The sequence below is a fragment of the Camelus bactrianus genome, chromosome 9, assembly GCF_048773025.1.
Source record: "Camelus bactrianus isolate YW-2024 breed Bactrian camel chromosome 9, ASM4877302v1, whole genome shotgun sequence".
In the NCBI taxonomy this organism is placed as follows: Eukaryota; Metazoa; Chordata; class Mammalia; order Artiodactyla; family Camelidae; genus Camelus; species Camelus bactrianus.
Window position 1 is genome coordinate 4935685 of NC_133547.1, and position 24071 is coordinate 4959755.

Sequence of the window (24071 nt, forward strand, 5' to 3'; positions counted from 1 at the left end):
GTGGTGAGTTCACGTGGATATGTTTCCAGTGCTGGGTCACAAAGGAACTTTGGAATCATTATTATAACACGTCCTTGGGCACTACAAACAGTTCCCTCTCAGCCTTTCCTAAAATGCCTGGTATTTTGCTAATATTAAGAAAACACTGCAGAATTGGAACTCCTGAACACTGCTGGAGTGTAAAAATGGTTCCATTGCTATGGAAACCAATTTGGTGGCCCTTCTAAACAGTTAAACATAGAATGACTATATGACCCAGGAATTCCACTCTTGGGTGTATACCCAACGAAACTGAAAACAGGTACTTAAATATTTGCACATGAGTATTCATAGCGCTATTCACAATAGCCAGAAGGTAAAACAACCCAAAACCCCATCAGTGGATTAGTGGATAAACAAAATGTGGTGTGTGTCTACACATATACACACACACATATGTGTAATGGAATATTAATCACCTATACAAGTGAAGTATCAATACATATTATTACATGAATAAACCTCAAAAACATTATGCCAAATGAAAGAAGCCAGACACAAAAGACCACATATTGTGTTTCTATTTATATGAAATGTGCAGAATAGGTAACTTTATAGAGACATAAAGCAAATTGGTGGTTACCAGGACCTGGGGGGAGGAGGCATAGAGACTGGCTAATTAATGAATATGGGGTTCTCTTTTAGAATGATGAAAATGTTTTGGAACTAGATAGAGGTGGCGGTTGCATAACATTGTGAATGTAGGAAATGGCCCCCAAATTATATACTCTGAAATGGTTAATTTTCTATTTTCTACATTTTTACACCAATAAAAATACATTTAAAAAGAATGACATAGCAAGAAACTTAGCCCTCAAAATGCAGATAAAAATTAAGTTACTTATGAAAAAAAAACTGCTTAGCAAAACAGGTGTCAGTATATCTTCTACCAAAACTTTACATCATATTTAAGGATGAGAGACTTGGAAGATGTTGCCTAGTTGTTCACCAATGAGGAACACAAGTCTGTTGCCTCTATTTCTGCTAAACACTCTGCTGGAGGTCTTTAACCTGCACAGTGCGACAGTGAGTAACAACTGAAGAGTTTACAAATTGGAAATGAAGAAACAAAATCTTTATCTGCAGATGATGTGAGTGCCTCTGTGGGAGGAGGAGAAGCCACAGACAACCAGGCGGAATGAGAGTCCAGTAGGATTCTCTAGATACTCTGATTACTCACTGATTCTCTGGTCAGTATGCAACTTCACTGGAGTGCCAGGCACCAGCAATAATCAGAACACTCTGGAAAAGTTGTCAGTTCACAATAGGAATTACGAGAGAATTTGAAAGATTTATACCACTTTATTGGAAGGTTTTTTTTGGGGGGGGAGGGAATTAGTTTTATTCATATATTAATTTTACTTTATTGTATATATTTATTTTAATGGAAGTACTGGGGATTGAACCCAGGACCCTGTGCATGTGAAACATCCACTCTACCACTCAGCTATACCTGCCCCACCCTGGAAGATTTTTTAAATTACCATAATAAAGGAAGAGGTGGATTGGTCATTAAATGAGAAGGTTCACTATCACAAAGACAACTCTTCGCCTCCAATAAGTAAGTCTTTCAAGTACCAAGAGGCAGACATTGCTGAACATGCAAGAACATGCATGAAATTTCTGAAGAAATTACTAAAACATGAGTTTTACCCATAAGAGACAGACAGATGAACAATGGCAAAAGAACTGAGAGTAAGCATGGAATCCACATAACCGTACAGATCAGCCTTTAGATGATGGGAACGTCAGTTACAGAGCCTCATGTAAGTGCTACAAACAATGACAGCACAGAAATTATAAAATTTTTAAAATTTGGGAGCAAAATGGGGAAAGAAGATACAAGGTAACATAATAACATTGATTTCATCATTTTAGTCTCTGGCGGACGGCTTGGTATCTGCCCCAGGCGTGCATATTCAGGGACCAGCCAGGGTCTTAGGTGGAGGGTATATCTAAAATTTGTGGTACCACCTTTGTGGCTGTTTTTATATCAGATTTCCTTTTACTTTTAGCAGCATCTGTGGCTATGCTGAACTTTGTCCTTTGGTTCTTTAAACCAACAGGACTGCAGGGGATCTTTCTGGGCTCTGGGTGCATGGTGCCAGCTACAGCCTGCCCTCAGGAACTGAGTCATTTAAAAAAAATGGAAAACCCACGTCTTCCAAGTGTCAACCCAGCAGGATTTGCCTGCTGCTGTTCACTCTTTGGTGAACTAACTCTGTAGATAGTCATTAAAAAGTAGGTATACTTTGTCCAGAGTCCGTGGTGGTTATTTGCAGGAGAGTTGCTTCAGCAGGATTTACTCAGCTTATTACCAGAAGCAGAAACTGCCCTGTCTTTTACTTCTAGTATTTCATGAAAACTTTTTTTTTTCTTTTTAACTTTTATGTAGTTGTCTGTATCAATATTTTATTGCCTCTTGATGTTCAGTAAGAGTTAGGAAGCCCTTCCCTACTCCCAGGTCATAGAGGGATACACTCCTGGTTTCTTCTAATACTTACATGGAGGGTTTCATTTGAAACGACTGAGGCATCTTTCACTCTCATCCATTCTGCTGCTCTGTTTGCCTGTCTGTGTGCGAGCACAGCGCTTGGGCGTGTAGACTGCAGTTTGCTGTAGTATCTGTGGAACTACTCCATAGCACACAGCACTTCTTTTATACATTTCCTACCTAATCTTGCATGTTTCTTTCCACGTAATTTAAAACACCAACTCATCTGGTTCCAGCAAAAAGCTTATTCTTATTTTCACTTGGCATTAAATTCTTAAATTATCTTGTGGAGAACAGATGTCTTTATAATGGTTATATTTTTGTTTGTTTGTTTATGTTGTGGCTATAAGCATCTCCCTTTATATTAGGCATTTAGAAGCTTTTAAAAAACATCTTAGGTGCTAAAGATTGTGGGAAAACTAGGCTAGCTGTGTAGCTGTTCCATTTATAAGCATCTTATTTCAGGACAATTACATGACTCTATATGGAAGTGTGCTTTCAATTCAAGAGACAGAAATAAAGTGCCTAGCTATACAAAAACCGTAAGATGCCAAAATATTTTTTTTTTTAGATTCCAAATTTTAAATTAAGCTGATTGCATCTACACATTAGGGCTAACAGAATCTAGGCCTTGTCTACACAGACTTAGTCTAATTACCTACACTGTTCTCTAATAACCACATTTTAAAAACTTACTCTTTACTGACTGAATTAAGTAGGGCCCACCACTGTAGCTTAACAATCATATTTTATTGCTTTATTCATGTGGTGAATGCAAAAGCAAGGATGTCCTTTCACTTGCCTAGGTCGACTTTGATATCCCACTGGAGTATTTGAAATCTTTTCTGCATGAAACTTTGACACTTTTCTATGTTTTTCGTAAATTTGTTCCTGAAAATGATAACTTTTGATTAGTTTTATAAATAGAATGTTCTCTTTCATTACATATTACAAGTATTAATTGTATATATGATTTTTATGTATAAATTTTATAATTTGCTACCTTCCTAAATTCTTTTTTTAACTGAGTTTGTTGTAGCACTGATTCTCTGCTATACTATCATATCACCTGCAAACTTTCTTTTTAAATTTTTATGCTTATTTGTTTTCTCTTGGCTAAATACTTAGAGGACAACATTAATAACTGAAATAGTGGCCCTCCTTGATTTTTGTTCCTGCAGTATTTCCCTTTAAGTAAAATGCTTGTATATAAACACATAATCATGCCAAGGAGGTCTCCATAAACTTCTTTATCCTTGAGTGGTTTTTAAAAAAAATCATGTTGATTTTTGTCAAAGGCTTTTTTAGCATCAATGAAGACAGTCCTATGAATTTTCTTTTTAGAAATATCAAGTGAATTTTATAATAACAAGAATTTTATTAATAAAATATTATCCTTGCTTTCCTGGTACGTCTCACATGGCCATGATATATTATTTTCTTAATGCCATATTTGCAGTATGATTTTTTTCCTTTGGTCCATGTTTTATGAGAAAGAATGCTTTAAATTTCTAAACATAAGCAGCACATTTAACCCTATACTTATTAGTGATTGCTAAAACACACACACATTTTGTAAGAACAGGAAGAAAATTGTGGAAGAATGCACACTGAGATATATGGTTATCTCAGGGAGGAGAGGAGTAAGGTTAGAGATTAGAGACAGAGGACACAGATGAACTTTTTTCCTCTCTATATCTCTGTATTAGTTTATTCCTTGTGACAGACACATATTAATCTCTGGGAGAACAATTGACTCAATTAATGCAAATTAAAATGTTGATATATTATCACAGAATCCCTAAACGCTGGGATCCCTGACACTCGTTTCCACAATACCATTTATATCCTTAATTCTCGGCATGATTTATATTTTATTCTATCATACTTTATATATGTGTCTCCCACACTAGGCTCTTAGCCCTTTGGAACAGTGATCCAAGTCGGTTAACCTTTGTATCTCTGAGAGCTGACAGCCTGTGCTGGCATATAGGAGATGCTTAAGAAGGGCTTTCAAAATGAAAGATAAAGCTTTATACCTTGGAGCTTATGCCCTAGACATATACACTGAAGGATTTGGGAAATAGACTACATAATGAACCATCTTGCATCTGTGTGTGAGAATAAACAGAAGACATGCCAGGATGGCCACTCGGAGCAGCAATTTTGAGCTCACTGCTCTGGATCCCCTCCCCGGGACTGAAATCTCTATCCTCAGAAAGGGAAATGACTGAGGGCCCGAGAGTCCCTATCAGAACCGGGAATAAGGGAGCCGATCTGTGACTGGTGCTGCTGTCACTCTGCGTTCTAACTTCATGACCTCCAGGTTCTTTTCTGAACTGCTTCTTCCCATGATCCCACGAGAATGATTTTTGGTGACTTGATCCTGAAGCTCCTTTTCCTGGTCCAGAGGTATCGGAGTCTTGGGGAATATCTATCTTCTCTCAGCCTACACTTCCACATCCTGCACTGGCCACGCCTGGAAGCCCATACACTTGGTTCTCACCAACAAGGCTGTGGCCAACATCCTGGTTCTTCTCTTCAAGGGAATCCTTCAGATGATATTTATCTGGGGAGTCACAACATCGTGGGCAGCGCTTGGTGTAAGCTTGTCTACTATATCCACAGAACAGCCCGAGGCCTTTCCCTCTGCACCACTTGCCTCTTGAGCAACTTTCAGGCAATCACCGTCAGTCCCAGAACTGGTGGGTCAATGGGGCTCAAAGACAGCTTGGAAGAACATCCGTTCCTCCTGCTCCCTATGTTCGATCTCCAACCTGCTGATAAAACACCTTTGTTCTTATCCATTTAGAGGCTCATCAGCGTCTTGGCAGTTCTACCAAGCTCCGGGATTATGGGCTGTGTTCTTCGAAAAAGCCTGAAACATCTAGTACTACAAAATACACACTTACAATGACCTTCCCAGATGTTGTGCTCACGGGACTTATGACTGGGGCCAGTGTTCACACGGCCCTTCTCCTACACAGACACCACTAGACAGTGAAGCATATGCACACCCTCAGAAACTCCCCCAGACTCTCTCCTGAGGCAAAAGCCACTCAAACCATCCTATTTCTAGCAAGCACCTTCGTTTTGTTTTACTTTGCCAATTCCGTCCTTACAATTTATAATGTTTTTTCCAACTTTCACCTCTGGGTGCAGCACACCACTATGTTTTTGGCAGCATGTTATCCCACCCTGAGCTCCCTGATACTGTTGCTTCAAGATCTCCAAGCACCAAGATTCCGCTTTTAAATGGTGGGGGAATAATTCCAAAATTGCTAGTGGGCCATTCACAATGGTTTCTTTTCTCCAAAGAATGTGGTTATTCAAGCAAGGACATCTAGATGTCTAGACATGACAGACATACACCCAAGATACTGATGATGCAAAGATCTGTATGACATTGACTTAGCCATGTGGAAGTTTCCAGCTTCACTCAGAAGGCAGACAACTGTCAAATAAATACAATACCACATAAGGGTTACTATTATCATGATGCTTTGTGATTGTTTTTCTTTGGAATAATTGATGGAAGCATGCTAGTTGAAATTGGACAGGAATAATTTGAGGACATATCAGAAATGTTAACGGTTTATTAAGACAATTACTAAATTGGATGCAATATTGTATAATGATAAGCAGTACTGGCTTTGTATGCCAACAACTGTAACTCATGGAAGCAGCTGAATCATTGTAAGACTTAGGGCATTTACCTATGAAATTAATAAATTGTATCCTATTAGGTTACTGTGCAGAAGTAAATGAGGTGATGAGGCAAGACTTCCAAAATAGCAGAGTGAGATGCTGTGTAAATCTACTGTTTTAGAAAAGCAACATAAATACTGGCAAAATTACTAAAGTCAACTTTTTTACAACTCTAGAAATTAACCAAAGTCTAACAACAATCGGAAGAGCATTTTTTTGTCAAGAAAAAAATTTTGAACCTCAGCAGTAAAAACAGGGTTTGTGGAGTTTTACCTTTGTTTACTCCCAGCTCCCTCTCCCCAAGCTCTGCACTAGCCCTAGAAAAACAGCAGCCTCATAGCTACAGTAGCAAGAAAACCTTTCATCAGAAAGGATCAGTTTCAATTGTTTTACACTGTGGTAGGTTAAGGCTGCAATACGAGTTGGGGTAAACATTAGCCAAGGCCAAAATTCTTAAAAGGTGTATCATAAGAATAAGATGTTCACATGGCCGGACAGCCACAGTCCTTTAGGTTGGCCAAATTTAAGACTGAAGTCCTCTAATGACTCTGTAAAAAGACTGAAACAATTGAGTTCATCACTTAAGACCCAAGGAGCTATGAAGCACTCTGACACATTCCTCAGGATCTAAAAGGTCACACACGTACACAGGAATATGTGCCTGCCCAGAAAAGACGTGAAGGTCGCCAATAATTAACCTCTGGCTGACCTTGAAATCCTGCAGCAGGACGAGAAGGCTAAGGCAGACTTGTAAAGTGGCTGGGCATTGAAGTAGTGCCTCAACACACACAAAGTACCTTTGGCCAAGGGTGGAGGACTCACTGACTCAAGGCAACTGAGGAAATCTCTGATCAATTATTAGCTAACCAGGCAGAGACTTAAGTGACTGCACACTACAGGAGAACAGACTTTACAGAATTAGTCCAGGAATGTCACTAAACAAACTGCAGCAACAGTTACAGCCACAGCAACAGATTCTGAGGAGAGGGGGAATTCGACATCCAAGGTAGCAACATTATATTGCCTACAATGTCTAGCTTCAATAAAAAATTGTGATACACAAAGAATGAGGGAAGTACGATCTATACACAGGGAAAAAAAAAGCGGCCTATAGAAACAGTTCCTGAGGGGTCTCATATGTCAGATTTACTACACAAAGACATTAAATTGGCTATTAAAATATGTTTGAGGAACTAAAAGAAACTATTTCTGAAGAAATAAAGGAAAATATGACAATGATGTTTTACCAAATAGAGCATATCAACAAAGAGAGATGATTAAAAAAAAAAAGAATTTACTAGAAGGGCTTCACAGCAGATTTCAGCTGGCAGAAGAAAGAACAGGCAAACATGAAGATGGGTCAATAAAGATTATCCAGGTGAAGTGGGAAAAAATCAAAAAAGAAAAAGTAAACAGTGCCTCAGAGATGGGGACACCGTCAAGCACACCAACATATGCATAATAGAAGTCCTCGAAGGAGAGGAGACAGAATAAGGGGCATAGAGAATATGCGAAGAAATAATGATCCCAAACTTCCAAATCTGATGAAAACAATCTATACATACAAGCAGGTCAACAAACTCCGAACAGCATCAAATTATTTCCTTCCTCACAGGCTTTCATCTCAGGAAACTAAACAGGAACCTGGTGCTTCCCAGGGATGGGGACAAAATGAGTTCTTATCAGATAAGTGAGCGCTAAGAACATTTCTGCAGTGATGTGAGATGCGACGGACAGGATGTCTACTTTCTTCTCCAACTTCCTGCCACACAAAAAACAAGCAACCTAAGAATCAGTTACATATTATCCCAAGACAGTCACTAGTAGTTTCTCGCAAGTTTTTTTTTTGTTATAAAAAACATTCATAGATATATAAAAACTCAAAGAATAGCACAGTGGACCCCCCTTATACACATCACACAGATTGAATAAACATTAAATTTTGCCATATTTGTTTTATGTATATGTCTTCTACATATCATCTATCTATCCATCTCTCTCTTTTATCCAATTTACTTCTTTTGACTGAAATACCTGAAATTACAGATATCATGATCCTTCACCCCCAAATACCTCAATTTGAATCTCCTAATAAAGATACTCTCCTACAAGCACAATGTCTTCATGATGCCAGTCCTTTGAGAGTGTGGTATTTGGGAAAGAATGAGGCCCTTGCTAGAGAATACCAGCAAGATGAAAAAAGAGAAACCTGGTTTAATGAAAGTTTCAGGCAAGAAAGCCACAGTGAAACTTCCTGAATCCAGGAAGGCCACAAAGCCAAATATACCACACAAGGCAGCAGCAGAGCCTTCATTATATTTAAAAATTATATGACCAGGGTTCACAATCAGGCCCCAACTACATAAGCTTCCATATGGTCATCAGCTCTTGGGGCCGGACAGCCACAGTCCTTTAGGTTGGCCAAATTTAAGACTGAAGTCCTCTAATGACTCTGTAAAAAGACTGAAACAGTTGAGTTCATCACTTAAGACCCAGCAGGTAATAGAAGGAGGGAAAATGGTAGATGTTAGGATAGCGCCCTTTCCGCATGAGTTTCTTGGTGCCTAGGCCAAGCACTTGGGCCTGGCTAAATACAATCTTCCCTTTGGGATATTTAAGCTATTGGGTCACATGAACTATTCATAGAAGCACTAACTATTGAAGTGACCACCAAAGACCCAAATAGTATTGGGGAAAAAGAGAAAGGAATGGAGGAAGGAGCAGGGAGTAGGAGAGGAGAGAAGGCAATAGTTGCCTGTAACTAGATAAACAAGACTGTACTGTGTAGCACAGGGAAATATATACAGGATCTTGTGGTGGCTCACAGCGAAAGAGACTGTGACAATGAATGTATGTATGTTCATGTATAACTGAAAAATTGTGCTCTACACTATAATTTGACACAACATTGTAAAATGACTATAACTCAATTAAAAAAAGTTTAAAAGAAAAGTCTAATAAAAAGAAAAAAAATAGTTGCCTGTAACTAAAGAGCCATTCATTCTAACCAACTGCCAGCTGTGTAAAGATGGAGTATGGGCTACTATCAAAACATTCATATTGTAAAATATACCATGCAGAAAAGCATATTAAAAATAATCACATACGTGTGCATGCATGCACATGCACGCACGCACACACATACACACAGTTTCACATAAAATGTCTATACCTATGTGTGAACAACTAGGTAACACCACTTAAGTCAAGTGATGGCACAAACCAGAAGCCCTTCAGTAAACTGCCCTCCCTCTCCCTTCTATGGTCAACAGCCCCCACGAGACAGCCCTGAAGCACTTTCCCTTACGCTGCTCTAGAATCCCCCCACCAGAGAGGCCTCCTTGGAGTCCGCCCTGCTAGTTGCCCTCCTCCTTGCCCAGGGATGAGGTTCTCTGCTGTACAGGCCCTAAAACTCCTCCAAAACAGCCAAGACTTACCTGCCCCCTAAATGAACACATCATCCTCAGCTTAGAGCTGGCCAAAGGGTGAGGTGCGGACAAACGCAGGCGCTTCTGTCACCGTGGAGTCGGAGGGCACCGCCCGCCTGGCACGTGGATGTGTTCATCCACCTGGAGGCTCTCTGTGGTTTATGGGTTTTTCACGGAGGCTAATCACATAGGCATGATTTAATCTGATACAGGGATATTTACAGAAATCTCTGACAGACATCATATTTAAAGGAGAAATTCTGACATCAGGGAGAAGACAAGAATGCTGCAAGCACTTCTTTCAGCACTGGACTGCAGTTCCCACCGGTGCAACTGGTAAGAAACAAAGTTTTAAAAATTGAGACTGATGGGGAAAACTCCCTGTTTTGTCTTTTTTTTTTTTTTTAACATTTTTTTTCTTTTATTGAAGTATAGTCAGTTTACAATGTTCAGTCAGTTTCTGATGTATAACATAATGTTTCAGTCATACAAAAACTCACTTTTTAAGGGTGATATGACTGTTTCTGTAAAAAGCTATAATTTTTTTGTGGGTTTTTAAGCTGACAATCAGTCAGATTGTGACCACAAGAAAGGACACAGGATAGGTACAGGGAAAAAAAAGTATTACACTTACAGGTCCTGAGAGACGAGACTCATTGCATGCCGAGAGGAAGTCACATGGGAGAGAGCACCAAGGGATAAGGTGCAACCAAGTAGGTGGGGTGGGAGCAAGGACCATGGACAACTGCCCTTACTGGGGGTCATGGTGGAGTACACAAGAACAGACTGGAGGAGATTTCACTTGTGTGTTCAAATGACACTAGGTCACAGTCCGGGGAGGGTAGGAAGAGGAACTTGTGGCAAAGACCGCCCTTATTACACTGGTACACAGAGCCTGTTTGTGGGGATGCTGAGGTAGAGGAGAAATATGAAGCTTTTAAAATTTACAATACAGCGATCTACACAAAAGCTATGAGAATTAATAAGACAGTTTATCGCATTTGCTTGGTATATCAACATACAAGTTAACTGTATTTCTGTATACGACCAACAAAAAGTTAATGAAATTATGAAACACCATTTACAAAAGCATTAAAAATTTCAAGTATCATGAAATGAATCTAATATAAATGTACAACGCTTCTATAAGTAACATCAACTTTATTCAGAGACATCAAAGATGACCTAAATGAATGGAATCATACATGGTGTTCATGGCTTTTAAGACTTCATATTATAAATATGTCATTACTCAAAAGATTTATCGATTGAATGCAGTCCCAGTACAAATCCCAGACACTTTTTTTTTTTTTGGTGGAAGTTGACAAGGTAAGGTAAAATTTTATGTAAAAACATAAGGGCCAAAAGAACAAAGACATTTTGTAGTAAAAGAATATAGCAGGCAACGTTGTTTTATCATCTGAGACTTAGAAAAGATCCTGTAGCTAAAATGAGTAGCATTGGCCTAGGGATAGACAACAGACCAATGGAACAGAAGGTCCTAGACCAGCCATACACACACAGACACTTGATTTATGATAGACATGGCACTGCCAAACAGTGAAGAGACTGACTTTAATAAGGGAATTGAGGGGGAAGGGTAAAGATTAGTGGTAGAGTGCATGCCCAACATGCAGGAGGTCCTGGGTTCAATCCCCAGTACCTCCATTCAGATAGATAGACAGACAAACAAACAAACTTAATTACACACACACAACCCCTCCCCACCCCCCCAAAAAAGACAGAGTAGGCCACAGTATTCACAAAAACAAATGACTGGGCAGGCTGTGACTAATCCTTCTTGAATGTATCTCGAATTATCTTGTATCATGGGATACAAGTTGTGGGACCAACCGAGACCCTTCAAAGTCCAACAACCCCCATTTCTGGGCTCTCATCTGTCCCCCTGTGATCCCTCAACAGATAAAGCACATTCTTTACTGGACATGTTTGCCCTAATAAACTAATAGCCCTTGGTAATGCCTAACCTCACAACAGCTCAGGCTGGCTTGTTTCAGCCCACCTTATAAGAATCATAAACCCCACAGCCCTGCAAGGAACCTAAATTTCTTACCTCACCTATAACCAGAGACTTGCGCACAAGCGGATCACGCATCTTGTGACCCTAACTTATACACAACCCTAGCAACAAGCACCTCTCTTCAGTGTGGCCCGCTGCTGTCTACGGCAGTGTAACCTAATAAACTCCTTTGCTATTCTTCTCCTTCATCTCTGGTAACTTCATTTACAGCCCATCACTGACCCGCAGAATGAAACCTATCTACCTGAAGCGGTCCTTACCTCCGCTCCGTCTCGTCCCCAAGTACATCCGGAGTGCTCTCCTCGTACCTCTTCGGATCCTTCAGATACAGCTCTAGCCCCCTCCTAATCCCTTTCTCCTGTCTGTGCACGCTCGCCATTTCTCTGTCCGGTTCTCTGCAGTAGGGACCCAAACCTTTCCAATACGGCCACATGCTTCGTGCGGCCTCAAAAGGGCTGCGAGACACAGTGGGCGCGGCCAGTGTCCACTCAGGCCTGGCCTGGGATTGGTTCAGCGCTCCGGTCCGGTCGGAAGACTGTAGGCAAGAGGCTGAAATTCTACTAAACGTGCGTTACTGTGCTGGCAGCCGCTGAAAACATGGGGGAAAAAAACCAAAGGTGAGAAATCCTGAAGAGAATTCCTGAAGGTTGGATTTGCAGCTTTTTCGCTTGGTCGGCGAGAGTGGCCATGTCGCTCTCTGCCCTGCAAACGACCCAAGATGGCGGCGCACGGTCCAAGATGGCCGCTCCCAACGTAACGTAAGGTAACGAAGTTGGCGCGGCCATATTGCACGGCAATAACGCCTCCAGGCCCCAGAATCCACCGCTCACTTCCAAAGTGGCCTTGAATCTGAGTAACGGCAGGGGCCCGCCGCTTACGTCAGTGGAAACGGAAGTGGCGTCCGAAGCTTGGCTTCCCGGGACGTAAGGTCAGAGAATTGGCATTTGTGGTAAAGTTAAATTTCTGCGAGCTGCTTTAAGAATCTCGCGTGGTGGGAGTTCGGTGACTTGAGATGTGGTTTGTGGTGGGTGCTCCTGGAGGATTGTTCTTTAAAGCGGCCTGGTAGTTTGGGGGGCGTTGTGGGCGACTTGGGCCGGCATCAGTGTGAGGGAGGGGGTTGAGGAAGAATCGAGAGACTCTTCCCCATCTAATCAATACATGGAACTGTTGGCAGTGACAGGTCGACTCCGGATCGCCCCCGTAGGCGGTGCAGCGAGGCGTTGGAAGAGCCAGTGAGCAAGGAGCCCATCTGGGTACCGTATACATTTTGTTGGCATTGTAAATAGTGTTTTTCTCCCTTTAAATCTTGTTGTTTGGGTATGAAACTGCAATGAATGTTTCTATTGATCTTAAAACAGTTGCTTAGTGACGGTTTTGTTTCTTCTTTTCCAATCTTCATTCCTTCCATTTTTCCTGTTGTACTGTTCAGGGTTTGATCTGACTAAAGGTTCTCAGAGTGGTTATCCTTGTTGTGTTCCTAAGTTTTAAGAAATGCTGTGGATTTTTTTTTTTTGGTAGATACTCTATCAAGTTAAGAAAGTTCTTGTCTATTTCTAGTTCATAGGATTTTTTAAAATTGTGATTGGCTATGGTATCTTATTACATGTCTTCATCTATTGAGATAATTAAATAGTTCTATTACACTATTACGTTCCTGTAAAAAAAAAGCTACCTGTAAATTGTATAATTCTTCCTATGTTCAGTTTCTTAGTATCCTTCCTATATGGCAGTGAATATGGTTTCCTAGTATTTTATGTAGGATTTTTATTAGGTTGGCCTATAAATTTCTTTGACATATTGTCCTTGAAATCCAGATCTGTTTTCTTCAGTTCTGTTATATCCGGCCTAAGACAGAGTTGCACTGTCCTTCAGGGTTCTCAGCAATGTAATATTGAGAGTATTTAAGCTGTGTTATTATATTTATAGGGTGTCCTGGCATCTCTACATTATTCTCAGTGTTAAATTAATTTTTTATAACCAGAGTTAATTCTTTAACAGTCAACACTGGTTAGAGTAGCCAAGAGACCCAGCTGGGATTTTGCGTGAAGATGAAGTTTCAAAACGAGAGACGTGAATTTGAGATTTCAGTTGAGGCTTCATTGCAGTTTAAGGACATGGATTTCGTCTTCAGAAGTAGACAGCCTGTATTTGTTTTGCTTTTCTTAGGCAAGAGCTAAGAAAATTGAAGTGTAATTTACATACAATAACATTCACCAGTTCTTCAGGTGCAATTCGATGAGTTTCCCAAAGGTGTACCACTGTGTAACCACCGCTGTAATCAATACATAGAGCTTTCCCATCAACCCCAAAAGTCCCCTGTGCCTCTGTATATTGAGACCATACCCCCCATCCTCTGTTCGCTCACAATCACTTACGTGCTTTCTATAGTTTTGTATATTCTAATACTTCATACAATTGAATTATGGTAGGAAGTCGTTGACTTTCACTTAGAATAATGTTTTTGAGAGTCAGCCATGGTTTTGCATGTATCATTAGTTCATTTCTTTCTGCAGCTGAGTTAATGTTCAGCAGTGCAGATGAGTCACAATATTACCTATTTCCAAGTTGATGGATATTTTGGATTTGGGGGAGTACGTTTTGGATATTATGGGTGAAGCTGCAGTGTACACTGATGTTCAAGTCAAAATGGCTGTACCATTTTGTCGTTTTGTATTTTCACTCGCAATGCATGAGAGTTTTTTTTTCTTCACATTCTTGTCAGTACTTAGAATTTTCAGTCTTTTAAATTATAGCCATCCTAGCAGGTTGGTAGGAATATTTTATTTAGATTTTAATTTGCTTTTATCATATAACTTAAAGCAATCTTTCATATGCTTTTTTGCCATCTTTTTTTTTTTTTGGTGAAATGTCTGTTTGAAGCTTTTGTTCCTTTTTTTACTGGATTGTTTCTTTTATTAAGTTGGAAAAGTTCTTCATACTCTTCAGATATATATTTTTTAGTCAGGTACATGCTTTGTTATTATTTTACTGTAGCCTCTGGCTTGATTCTTCATTTTTTAGAGGTGTCTTTTGAATATCAAAAATTATTAAAATTGAGGAATTCTAATTTAGCAACTTTTCCTTTTATCCTGCTTTTTTATACCCTATTTAAGAAACGTTAGCCTCACTTAAAATTTTTCTTTGGTTTCTTCTAAAAGTTTTATAGTTTTATCTCTTACATTGGTAATCCATTTTGAGTTAATTTTGGTTTGAGGCAAACATGAATAGCCTATTGTTTCAATGTTAATTTTTTTTTCTCTCATGCTCTTGCTTTTCTCTTGTTGAATATGTGTAATGTGTAATACATTCCGTGTGTGTGTGTGTAAATGTCCTAGCCTGCCAGTTCTATCCCTTTTGTCATTTTTGTCTCTCTAGCTTGAATTTTTCCCCTGACTATGGGTCTTTTTTTTTTCTTCTTCTTCTTCGCCTGTCTAGTGATTTGTTTTTGTTGACATATATTTTATTTACAATCTGTTAGTTTCTGGTGTACAGCATAGTGATTCAGTATATGTGTGTGTATATATATATATTTTTTCTTTTTCATATTCTTTTCCGTTATAGGTTATTACAAGATATTCCCTGTGCCTATACAGTAGGACCTTGTTGTTTAGTGTCTAGTAATTGTTGATTGGCTGTCAGATTATTGTCAGTTTCACATTGTTATTTACAGGACTTTCTTTTAGTCCTTTAAATACTTCTGAGGTTTGTTCTGGGATGTGGTCAGGTTACTTTGAAATGGTTTGAGTCTTCAGAGACTTCCTTTTAAACTTTGTTAGGTGGGGCCAGATCAGTCTTTTGTCTAGGATTACTTTGTCCCTGTTACTGAGGCAGCACTCTTCTGAGGACTTCATTTGAAGTCCCTTTATATTAGAAGGTCTTTCCACCCTGGCTAGGGGGAACACGAACTAGTCCTGATCTTGTGTAAGTTCTAGGAATTGTTCCACCTGCTCCTTTCAAGTGGCTTTGTGGTTTTTCCAGTTCATCAGTCCTTTGCCAGAGACTCAAAGAAGCCCTCTGCACATCTACAGAGTGTGTTTTCTCTCTGTCTCTTTTTCTGGTGTGCTGCCTGGCAAACTCTAGCCACCTTTGCTTCCTCAGACTTTGAATTCTGTATCATGAACTTAGCAAGACTGCTGGGCTCTTTGGGGGTTCCTTCTCCCTGTGCTATAGCCTGCAAAGTCTCACCGGGCTTTGAGCTGCAGCACACAAAGGTCTCACCTTGTTTGTTTACCTTTTTCTTTGACTTCTGGCTCTTAAGATAGTTGTTCTAGATATTTTTCCTAATTTTTTTTTGGTTGGTTAAGGTGAAAGCATAATTCTGGTAGTTCTCCTGGGAATCAGAGGATTTATTGACTCTGAGGGTTTGTGTTTTTGTTCTTGTTCCACCAGTTACTAGATGTTGGGTTTTAGCGAGGTGCTAGACCTTTCCTCTCTTGCTTTTTTCTAAAATGGAATAATTATCATCTGTTCCTTATAGGATTGTTGTGAGGGTCATGTGAGAAAAGAACATGCTTAAAGCAGTTCCTTGCTTGTATAGGAGCTTGTTTTTATCATTATTTTCATGCCAAACAAATCTTTTCTTGAATCCATAGATGCTGGCTTCCTAGAATGAGTCCACTCCTATAAAGAGGGGGAAACAAAGTAGAGCTCAAGCCCAGAAATTCATCCTTGCTGAAGGATACCATTGATGAGACACCATTACGAGGATTTCAGGACAGATCCTAAAAGTGGTGACTATTTCCTAAAAACTGTTAAAAATGACCAAGTCCCAGGTGAGCTGCTTGCTTGTTTTTTCCCAGTTTGTTTTCCATTTTAGATTTTCAGAAGTTTATAAAGCTGTGTACAATCAGAACAATATATATAGATATACCATGGCTGGGAGGGATGTGCTTAGACTGGGAGACAGAATAAATGATGCTGAATAGCCAATCAGGAAGGGAGATGTATCTCCATGTCTTAGTGTCCTGCAAGGTGCTAATAATTAGAACATTGCCATGTAAGCAACAGGATCCAGAAATGAGTTGCACACATTTCTCCGGTAATACTGGAAACCATCACAAAAGAATAAAAACATGTTACAAGGTTTACTTTGTATATAAGGAGGAAGCACATGAATTCCTTGAGATCAGTAAATATTTCTTGGACATTGAGTATGAAGATGGGTCTTCTTCTTCCTTGTTTCTCATCCAGACGGTGGCCCAAGTGAAAAGTCATCTTCCTGAGGAAATGTGGGAGATGTAATGGATACAGCTAGAAAACTTTAAAACTTTATCTATAAAAAGAAGATAATAATAGTGCTTACATGAATGTTATTGTGCAGATTACTGTTGTTTGGAAGATGTTTAGAATGATGCATAGCACATAGTGAGAGCTCTGTTTGTCTTTCTTTTTAGTATCCTGATTTAATATATAGTACAATTTCTAATAGGCAGTTCTGAGCATAGCACCCTTTTGTATATGAAAAACACTGCAGTGGCTACCCAGTGTCTGCAGGAAATGTGCACACTTGCTCCAAGACCTGTACCTGCCTGTCACCTGGGCATCTGTCCTCTCCAGCCTCTTCGCCTGTCTCATTGAACTACATGCAGTTCCTTGAACTCAAATAGATCAGAAAGCATTTGACAGCAGGATCATGCTTTATTTCCTTTTTTATTGCAAACTTTATAGTAACATTCAATGCTTGTAAGGTAGGTTGCAGATGGTTTTTAGGTAGTTTAGAGTTTGCATGATGTTTTATATTGGGCGAACGAGTGAGTGAAGAAGGGAATGAAGAATGCACAAAGAAAGGATAGTTTTAATGAATTTAGCCCACAAAATGTAAATCAAAGCTAGGAACAAAAATATTATTTATACATTTTCATACTAAAAATAATCAGAACAATATCCTTTAGATCTTTACTATTTTATTCTAGTCTACTGACTCCAGATTAAAAAGGATTATGTTATCACAGGGCTCACTGTCATTCAGGGACGTGGCTGTGGATTTCACCTGGGAAGAGTGGCAGCTACTAGACACTGTTCAGAAGAACCTCTTCCGGGATGTGATGTTGGAAAATTATAGCAACCTGCTGTCATTGGGTAAGGACAGCTTTCCTCAGTATCTCAGCATACACACATTAATCGACTATCTTTTCCCCGCTGCTGCGATTTATGGGTACTCTGATATCCTCAGTGATTTTGGACTTGGCCTAGTGTAGGTGGGTAACAGAGCTTATTTTATTTATTGTCATACAGTGACTGTGCTTAATTTCATTCTCCAAGTGAAATGTTTGCATTTTGCTGAGATTTAAACTATACGTTCCCTGAAACAGAACTTTTTTTCATAGGCCCTGACACTGCTCAGGTTCTCTGTCATTACCCCTCCTTGACAGGTTATCAAGTTAGCAAGCCAGAAGCACTGGTGCCCTTGGAGGAAGGAAGAGAACAAGGAATAGTGGAGAGGGAATTCCCAAGCCAGTGCAATCCGGGTGAGTGCAACCAGTGCAGTGGGAATTCACGCAAGCAAAGTAGCAACTGGTCATTGTTGAGCTGGGACCCTTGTTAACTTATTTTAATATTTTTTTCATAGTCTCTGAACCTTTAGAGGTGACTGTGAGTGAAAAGAGGTCTTCAGTACGAAAGGTGCCTGCTTCCTCCCTTGCCACACTTCCACATATGGCTCTCTTGTGCCAGCCACTGAGATTTACCTCCTTTTATCTACCTGGGTCAAATCTATGCCTATTTCACTTGGTCCCTCCTTTTTTACTTGGCTGTTCTTCTATTGTAGCCTGATAGACACAACCAGCCTCCTTCACCTTTTATCCATATTCATAGACCTCTTCTATTATGTTCCAGTGTTTAATGACACTCATGTCCTTCAGTTCGTTACTTCTTACTGTTTCTTGTATTGGATCCCTCAGACTTAATATTGTGCACCTGCTGTATCACTTTCTCCATCACTTTGGGGGTTTTTTTTGTTTATTTTTTGTTTTCATTGACGTATCGTCAGTTACAATGTATCAATTTCTGGTGTACAGCACAATGACCCAGTCATGCATATACATGCATATATTCATTTTCATATTCTTTTTCATAGTTTCTCCATCTCTTTGGATATGTAAGTTTTTTTGATGGAAAATAACACTATTTTATATGCAGCTCCAGATAAACAATTATTAATGATGAAAACAACTCAAAATTAATTTTTTCTTATAATTGAAGATGCAGTGATACAATGCAAATACAGGCACTTTGAATCACATAAAAACTTGAAGCCACTTGAGTTGTGTGCCCTTCACAAGTTATAGGAAATCTGACTTTGAGATTTCATCCCTCTCCATTTCATGATTCTGCGAGTATTGATTTTTTTTTTTTCCTAGAAGTAATGTGGCAAGTTTGTGATTGGCCTCAGGAAGATAATGAGAAGGATGGACCTGTGGAGAGAGGTCATGAAAACAGTGCATGGGGGAAAATATTTTCTTTGAGCGAAAACATTGTGCCATTTATAGAAAGACCCCCTAAATGTGTCTCAAGAGGAATAAGTTTGAAACAAAATTCAGATTCAAGTTTTCAGAGTAGAAACTATGCAAAAATGAACTCTGATGAGTTAAATGGTCATGGGAAGTCATTTTTCCATAATCTGCATGAAACCGCCCACATTCAAGCCCAGTGCTATGAACATAATTTACGTGTGAGGTCTTTCAGCACAGTAACAAATCTTAAAAGACATCACAGAATTCACACAGAAGGGAAACCTTATGAATGCAGTGAATGCCCCAGATCCTTCAGGTATAAGTCAAAGCTCGTAATACACCGGAGAACTCATACGGGAGAGAAGCCGCACAGGTGCAGTGAATGTCAGAGAGGTTTCAGTACAAAATGTCATCTCACACTGCACCAGAGAACTCACACAGGAGAGAAACCGTATGACTGTATCGAGTGTCAGAAATCCTTTAGAACAAAATATCATCTCATTCTACACCATAGGACCCACACAGGAGAGAAACCCTATGAATGCAAAGAGTGTGGAAGAGCTTACAGGGAAAAGGCGAAGCTCAGATTACATTACAGAACACATACAGGGGAGAAACCGTTTGAGTGTACCGATTGTGGGAAAGGTTTTATGCAGAAGTCAAACCTGACTATCCATCAAAGAACCCATACAGGAGAGAAACCCTATGGATGTGAAGAATGTGGGAAGGCCTTCTCTAGTAAGTCTCAGCTTGTGGTTCACCATCGAATTCATACGGGAGAAAAATCCTGTGAATGTAGGGAATGTGGGAAAACGTTCAGTAAAAACTCGCACCTCATAATGCATCAGAAGATTCATATGGGAGAGAAACCTTATGAATGCAGTGAATGTGGAAAAGCTTTTGTACACACATCACAACTCATTCTACATCAGAGAACCCATACAGGAAGAAAACCTTATGAGTGCAACGAATGTGGGAAAGCTTTTAATAAAAAGTCACACTTCATAACCCATCAGAGAATTCACACAGGAGAGAAGCCTTATGAATGCAGTGAATGTGGGAAAGCCTTTATAGACAAGTCACAGCTTATTGCTCATAGAAGAACTCATACAGGAGAGAAGCCTTATGAGTGCCAGGAATGTGGGAAAGCCTTTAATAAAAAGTCATCCCTCATAACGCATCAGAGGATTCATACAGGAGAGAAACCTTATGAATGCAGTGAATGTGGAAAAGCTTTTATAGACAAATCACATCTCATTGTCCATCAGAGAACTCATACAGGAGAGAGGCCCTACGAATGCAGTGAGTGTGGAAAAGCCTTCATACGAAAGGCAATGCTCATTGTCCATCAGAGGACACATACAGGAGAGAAACCCTTTGTATGTCTCGAATGCCAAAAAGCCTTTAGCAGTATGGCAATGCTCAGCAGACATCACTTGATTCATACGGGAGAGAAACCCCACGGATGCAATGAATGCGGGAAAGCTTTCCGCCAAAAAAGCCATCTTACTATCCATCAGCGATGCCATACTGGAGAGAAACCCTATGGATGCATTCCATGTGGTCAAATCTTCAACCAGAAGTCACAGCTCATTAGACATCAGAGACGTCACATGGGAGAGAAGCTATATCAGTGTACTCAGTGTGGGAAGGCCTTTTTTGAGAAATCATACCTCAGTGTCCATCACAGAAGTCATGCAGGGCAGAAGCCTTATCAGTGTCGTGAGTGTGGGAAAACCTCCTCTGTCCAGTTCTTTGTCACTTCACACGAGGAAATCCATACCTGAAAGAAATCTCAGGAACACAGTGAGCGACAAAGACTTTCATGAGATGCTAGATCTCACTGAATACAAGAGAATTCTCACAAGTCACCCTATGAGGGCAGAGAAAGGGTACTTTTCCATTAATTTTGGTCTTTGTTAAGTTTCAGAAAACTTACCCAGAAATCTTTTAAATGCAGTGAATATAGGAAAATTGTCTGCTACCAATGTAGCCTAATATTCCATTAGAAAAAGGCAATATTGAGTTGAAAAGTTGAAATCGTTTCTTGAGAAAAGAAATCCCATTATACATCACACCGAAATGGAACCTTTTGAGTACAACAAATGTTTCTTATAGGCCATCATAAAGTAGTCAGTTTTCATGAGGAAAAGTCTCACAAATGTTGTGAACGCCTTCCAAACAATTGAGTTTTCATACCAAAGAACACAGACGACTGAAGACTTGTGATAAAGGATGCCTCTGGCATGAAGTCCATACTTACTGTGCAGCAGATATTTATTAAGGACTACTATAGTATAATGATGGTGGGAAAGGTGGTTCACATAGAAACAGTTTCATAATGAAAATTCTGATCCTGTCACATTGCTCTGTATTTATAGAAAGTGTAACATAAACAGCTGCTTAACACATATTTTGCATGTTTTATGTATTATATACTCTCTTCTTACAATAAAGCTAGAGAAAAGAAAATGTTATTAAGAAAGTCATAAGGAAGAGAAATTATGTTTACAGTACTGTCCTAGTTGGGAGGGCGCAGCTCAGTGGTAGAGCACCTGCTTAGCATGCACAGGGTCCTGGGTTCAATCCCCAGGACCTCTATGAAAAGAAATAAATAAACCTAATTACCCCACCCCCCCCAAGAAAAAGAAAAAAATTATTTAAAGTACTGCACAGTACTTATCAACACTGCAAGTTTATGTCAGCTGTTTATAAGATGAATCATCTCATGCATTGATAAAATGCATTGATAAAAAAGCAGCAGCAATATGATTGCCTCATGGTAGCTAGCCTATACACTAATGAATACATTGTTAGAAAATATTTATGGACTACAGTGTTACAGTCATATTCATAATACAGTATTGGGAGCACTTACATTTTTTCTTAAGATACTGAATATAGTTCCCTGTGCTATACAGCAGGCCCTTGTTGGTTATCTGTTTTATACATTATAGTATATATATAGTATTTAGCATCCACAAATCCCAAACTCTCAATTTATCCTGCCTCTCGCCCCATAAGTTTGTTTTCTATGTCTGAGTCTGTTTCTGTTTTGTAAATAAGTTCATTTGTGTCACTTTAGATTCCACATATAAGTGGTATCCTATGTTATTTATTTTTTTGGCTTACTTCACTCAGTGTGATAATCACTAGGCCCGTCCAGGTTGCTGCAAATGGAATTATTTCATTCCTTTTTACTACTGAGTAATATTCCATTGTGTGTATGTATGTATATATGTCTATATCTCACAACTTTTTTATCCAGTCATCTGTCAGTGGACATTTAGGCTGGTAAACATTGGGATGCATGTATCTTTTTGAATTAGAGTTTCCTTGGGACATATGCTCAGGAGTGGAATTACTGGATCATATGTTGATATCTTTAGCCTCCTTTTCACCTGGTATGTTCCCTCCACTTTTTTTTTTTTTTTAATGACATTCAGTTTTTTTGAAAAGACTTGGCAATGATCTCATAAAATATTCCCCATTTTGGATTTATCTGATTGTTTCTGGTATTTTAACTGGTTCGTTTCAGTACATTTGAAAGTTGAGATGAAATAACAAATAACAAATTCCTAGAAAAAGTAGAAAATATGAACAACAAATTCAGAGGTCAGTTATAAGTCCAGGTTGTTATCAGCTATAAATTGGAGGTTTCCATGACCCCCTTCCTTTTAAGACTGGATTAACTTTCTGGAGTGGCTCACAGAACTCAGGAAAACAGTTTACTTACTGGATTACTGGTTTACTGTAAAGAAATATAACTCAGGAAAATCAAGAGATGCTTAGGGCAGGTATGTGGAAAGCATTGTGAGGAACTTCCATACTTCCATGCTCTTTCTGGGCACACCATTCTCCTCAAATGTCCATGTGTTCACAGACTCAGAAGTGCTCCAAACCCTTTCCTTTGGGGTTTTTATGAAGGCCTCATTACACATGTACAGACACACACACAGATGACTTATTAATTCATCGGCCACTGGGGACTGACAGCCTCTTGCCCACATCTCCTCCCAGAGTGGGGAGGACTGAAAGTTCCATATCTCTCATTATGTGGCTGGTTCCCCTGGCAACCACCCTCTGTGCAGACTCCCCCTACTTTTGGCTTTGAAGTCACCCTGTTAATATAAAGCCAGGTGTGGTTCAAAGGGGCTTGTTATGATTAACAAAAGACACTTTTAAGACTCATTACTTAGGAAATTCCAAGTGTTTTAGGATCTCTATGCTACAAACTAGTCCATTGCACCAGCACACACTCTAAAAGGCAGGATCCCTCAGTACAGATGGTTCTCAAAACACATTTTTCCAGACCATGGTCTGCATATCAACTGAGTAACCTGTTGGGAATGCAGATTATTGCCCCCCCCCCTCAGATTCAGAGAGGTCCTGTGGTGGGGCTCAGTAATCTAGGTTTTCAACATACACAGCAGAATTTGCTGCAGGCAGACAACAGGCAGGTCACATTAACATGACTGAGCCTGGGTCTCCACTTTGTCATTGGGGAATCACAAACTCCCCCTCTGTGAAGAGAAGCTTAAAACACTTCATGTGACAACACCAACCCACAGGTGGAGGCATTCAGGTAAAAAATAACTTTCTCTGATCAAGTGACTTTAGTTCTTTGATTTCCCAGGGTGTGTAGCAGGCTAGAGTTTGGAGTATGGCTGGTTGGTTTGATCTGTGGAGCCCACCTGATGCTTTCAAAACTACAGGACCTTGTATTAAGACAGGCTGGGATCTGGGACGCTTACCAGAGTGCTTGCACCTAGACAGACGTCCCCTGGAGCAACAGAATAAAAAAAAAATCAAAACAAAAAAACTATAAGGGAGTAAAAACTGCACACTTGCTCAGCTGGAGTAATGATGGACAAAAAAGGCAACAAGCCAACTGCCACTTCTGAGGTGTC

The 24071-nt window shown here is 39.7% G+C and overlaps 1 protein-coding gene and 1 long non-coding RNA gene across 3 annotated transcripts in view; one reads left to right on the forward strand and one right to left on the reverse strand.

Annotated features, from left to right (window-relative positions):
- Positions 1 to 12500, reverse strand: part of LOC123612918 (uncharacterized) — a 20695-nt gene extending 8195 nt beyond the window's left edge. The window contains exons 1-3 of one of the 2 annotated variants that reach the window (XR_006720205.2): positions 11971 to 12500; positions 9679 to 10002; positions 6549 to 8003 (exon numbers count right to left, since the gene is read on the reverse strand). This is a non-coding gene — a long non-coding RNA (uncharacterized LOC123612918). Of the gene's footprint in view, positions 1 to 6548; positions 8004 to 9678; positions 10003 to 11970 lie in introns of those variants that run through there. The other variant, XR_006720203.2, reaches the window with a different exon arrangement.
- Positions 12501 to 12618: 118 nt separating this feature from the next.
- LOC105080465 (uncharacterized) lies at positions 12619 to 21085 on the forward strand. The gene is made up of 6 exons (XM_074371004.1): positions 12619 to 12734; positions 12885 to 12963; positions 16303 to 16482; positions 17662 to 17788; positions 18082 to 18177; positions 19069 to 21085. Exons 3-6 carry the CDS (start codon positions 16468 to 16470, stop codon positions 20946 to 20948), a joined length of 2118 nt encoding a protein of 705 aa, XP_074227105.1. The 5' UTR covers positions 12619 to 12734; positions 12885 to 12963; positions 16303 to 16467; the 3' UTR covers positions 20949 to 21085.
- Positions 21086 to 24071: the final 2986 nt, after the last annotated feature.

Excerpts from the sequence above, each read along its gene's own strand:
- LOC105080465 (XM_074371004.1), top strand. Across the intron at positions 17,789-18,081 it reads TAGCAACCTGCTGTCATTGG|GTTATCAAGTTAGCAAGCCA; the intron begins GTAAGGACAGCT and ends CCTCCTTGACAG. Across the intron at positions 18,178-19,068 it reads CCCAAGCCAGTGCAATCCGG|AAGTAATGTGGCAAGTTTGT; the intron begins GTGAGTGCAACC and ends TTTTTTTCCTAG.